General features: G+C 43.3%; 1 protein-coding gene across 1 annotated transcript in view; it reads right to left on the bottom strand.

Moving 5' to 3' along the window:
• Nucleotides 1-1,601: 1,601 nt before the first annotated feature.
• negr1 (neuronal growth regulator 1) overlaps nucleotides 1,602-3,600 on the bottom strand; it is a 177,937-nt gene continuing 175,938 nt past the window's right edge. The window contains exon 7 of the mRNA XM_017480445.3: nucleotides 1,602-1,975. Within this exon, the coding sequence (XP_017335934.1) occupies nucleotides 1,875-1,975 (101 nt within the window). The 3' untranslated portion in view covers nucleotides 1,602-1,874. The remainder of the gene's footprint in view (nucleotides 1,976-3,600) is intronic.

Raw genomic sequence — 3,600 nt, 5'->3', positions numbered from 1 at the left:
ATACATACATTATATTCACATTATGCATTTAAATACATCTCACATTGGTTTTATTCACTGCCTGTGGCTCCCAGAAGCAAAGAATACGATATTTATTCGTATCATATAAGAAACTATATAACCGTTTAAATATATAGGTGTATAACTGTCAAATCTGTTGCCTCGTGAACGTGTGTAGTCATTTTCAGAATGGCCGAATTCAAACGAAACCGAACAAAAAGAAAAAAAAATTCAAGAATTGAACACCGACGCTTTATTATATATTTGTCGAATCTGGTTAAAAAGTTATTCGCGCGAGATTTGGTCAGATCACGGTCTATTCGACGCTCGTAAGTATTCATGAATCGTTACATGATTAAGCTAAAACAAATCAGTTATTATCATTGAAGCAAGTTCGAGACATCATTTCCTGTGTCGGGTTTGTGTAACGTTAACCGTCCCGGGCGTTTATCTCTAGAAAGACGCGTAACGATCCGCGACAGGACAATTTCAAGCGTGAGAGATCAGAAACGACATCTAGAAACAGCTCCGATAAGCTCAGGTTCGTTTTTTCTTTTATCGAGCCCGTGATGAGAAATATCGCACGCTTTCGATTCCAGTAAAACCATCAAACGAGTCGGATTTAGGAAAGAACAGGATTTGAAATACTGTTGGAAATTTTCGCGAAGGTAAGGATTTAGTATCGAAATCGTTAGGGCGAGTCGCCATTTTTAGCGCCAACTAAATTATATTTCATTAAAAAAAAAAGAAAAAGAAAAAAAAAAAGTAAAATAATGAAATGACAAACGAAAGTGAAATAATAAAATAAAACAAAACGACAGCATTATTTTCGTTGTTAAATTCTTGTTTAAAAAAAAAAAAAAAAAAAACGATATTGAAATAAAATGCAATGAAATAATAATTTTTTAAAAATCGCCAGCGGAAATTTTGTCACATATTTGGGCAACCGATGTCGAGGTAACTATTTCTCTTAGCATTTCTGTTCAAATTATTATGGCAGAGCTTTTATGTGTTAGCAAAACGTTGCTAAAATCGCTGAATTATGGCTGTCATTTTGGTCCACGCATTAGTCAGTGAAATACCGGAACATCGGCGTACAACCCGACTCCCCCCCGTTTCGGCACTCGCCGCGAACGTTCCCTTCTCAAAGCGCTCTGATTGTTCTGATTGTGCAAATCTGAGTGGTTTCAAATTAGCCGGCTAAATATTATGACCTGAAAGAGTACAGAGGAGTGTGTGTGAGAGTGCGCGAGTGTGCGTGCGTGCGTACGAGAGCGCTCCGATGGCGGCGGCGCACTTCAGGGCGTCCTGTCGGAAACACGACGACGCACACTTTTACTACACCCTCCACACCCCTCCCCCGCTCCCCCCCCCCCACCCTTCGTCCTCGTACAACCGACCCCGCTATCCCCCGCTCCCCTCCGAACGGCACGGCTAATTCTGAAGCGTTCTTAAAAAGAGCACAGTGGTGCTGATTCACAAAGAGGGCAATCGAGAAAACAAACAAGAAATAAAAGTAAACCGGGGGGGGGGGGGGGGGGGGGGGGGGGGGGGGGGGGGGGGGGGGGGGGGGGGGGGTGGAGGGGTGGGGTGTGGGGGGGGGGGGATGTGGGAGCGGGTGGGGGTCGTGGTACAGGGGGGAGGAATTTAAACCGTACATATTTACACGATGAGAAATTCCACAGAACATAAAAACCACCATCTGAAAAGTACCGCTTACTGATTAAAATAGCTCTCTTTTCGCCAAAAAAACAACAACAAAAAAAAAAAGCCAAAAAAAAAAAAAAAAAAGCGAACCGCGTTGCCAGATCGGATCCGGAAATGAGCCGTGTGAATGGTTCAGTCCAGTTCAGTGCGTATGGCTGTACGTAGCGCTAGTAAACGCAGAGCAGAGAGCTGAGAGCCAACACCAGGATTCCGCAGGCCAGCAGAGCTTCCCCTCCTCCGGTGGTCCCGTACTGAGCTGTGTTTGGGGCTGTGAATGAGAAAACACACACACACACACACACACACACACACACACACACACACACACACATATTACCGATTTTCCTCTTCTCCTTGCACTCAGTTAACACTCACTCAATCCTAGTCCTGAAACGACACCCGCCCTTATTAACCCTGTTATTACAGTGTAATAACTTTTCAAAAATGTCCCATAAATAGTGAACTAAACCTTACTTGGCAACCTTACCCCATCGCACGGTTAAAGCCGGCACGCCGTTCTAAGTCAGCCTGGAAAGTGTCATAAGGTTGCCATAACACGTTGCCATTCATAAAGCACAGACCCATCCTGACAGCTAAACATTTATAAAGCCTTATTCCAGCCAGCCTCAGCTGTCCTTAAGAGTGCTTTTACTTATTCATTTTGAAGTACAGCTGACGTAACACCCACGTCAAGTGACACGAGGTCGTGTTACGATACGTGACGCACCGCCGTACTGTATTCATGATGATGTAATAAGTTTATGATAAACATTGAAGGGCCAGAAAAAAAATACCCATACCACACTTGGTAAGCCGTGTCACATTGTTACAGCCGTCATGGCATTTTAAAGTACAGTCTGGAAAGTGTCGTAAGGTTGTCATAACACGTCCGTACGCCTGCAAAAACGCTGCCTTGACATTGACATTGACACCAGTCATTATAAATATCCTGCAGTTATTCAGAGTAGTAACGAAGGGCTTATGTAGGCTTATGAACGCCGTTACGGTCGTCGCTGTTCTTACAGTAAAAGTACATAAAAGCCCTTCCTGTCATCTGACCACATAACCATTCATACAGCCTTATTCCGAACGGCTTCGGCTGTCCTTAAGAATGGATTTGTTGACATGAGTTGACGTAAGCTCCAAGTCAAGCGACATAACGTCGTGTGTTATGTCACTTTACACACTGTACATCATCAGGACAGCTCAAAGCATCAATGTAGATCAAAGCATCAATGTAGATCAAAGCATCAATGCAGTGATTTCTTGCTTTAAAACTGAAACGGAACGACTTGACTCCGGTATGACGACCTTATGTCAACTGACACGAGTGTTACGTCAACTTGACCTCACAATTAACAAAAGCACTCTTTGTGACAGCCAGTGCCTGCTGTAATAAGGTTTTATGAGTGTTTATGTTGACGCCGGTTGTCAGTAAAGGGCTTATGTAGGCGCTATGTAGCTTTAAGAATACTGTTACAGTGCTCATAGTTATTAGAGATGACACAGACGTTCTCATTTCTCTGGCACGTGATGTTACCAGGAATCCTCCAAGTTAACAGGTAACACTTTACTCAAGGCAGCGTTCATAAGGCTACGTAGCACAAACACACACACCACGTCTGTACAGTAACATACAAGTCCAGAAAGTCCTAACACACCCTTATGTCACTTGCCTCCGGCGTTATGGCAACCTCACAATTAACAAAAGTAATATCTGATAGCTGTTGGAAGGAGGCTTTTACGAGACACATATGTAGGTGTTATGACAAGACAAGTAAAATATCCACATTTTGAGATTCATCTCTAAACGCTGTGAGGAACTAACATTGCGTGTTCATAATGCAACATAGCACCTACGTAAGCCAATCCTGACAACATGAGCTCCCATAA

Source organism: Ictalurus punctatus, chromosome 11, assembly GCF_001660625.3.
Source record: "Ictalurus punctatus breed USDA103 chromosome 11, Coco_2.0, whole genome shotgun sequence".
Classification (NCBI taxonomy): domain Eukaryota; kingdom Metazoa; phylum Chordata; class Actinopteri; order Siluriformes; family Ictaluridae; genus Ictalurus; species Ictalurus punctatus.
Note: the sequence above shows the minus strand (reverse complement) of the source record. Positions and strands in the feature narration are given on the sequence as shown.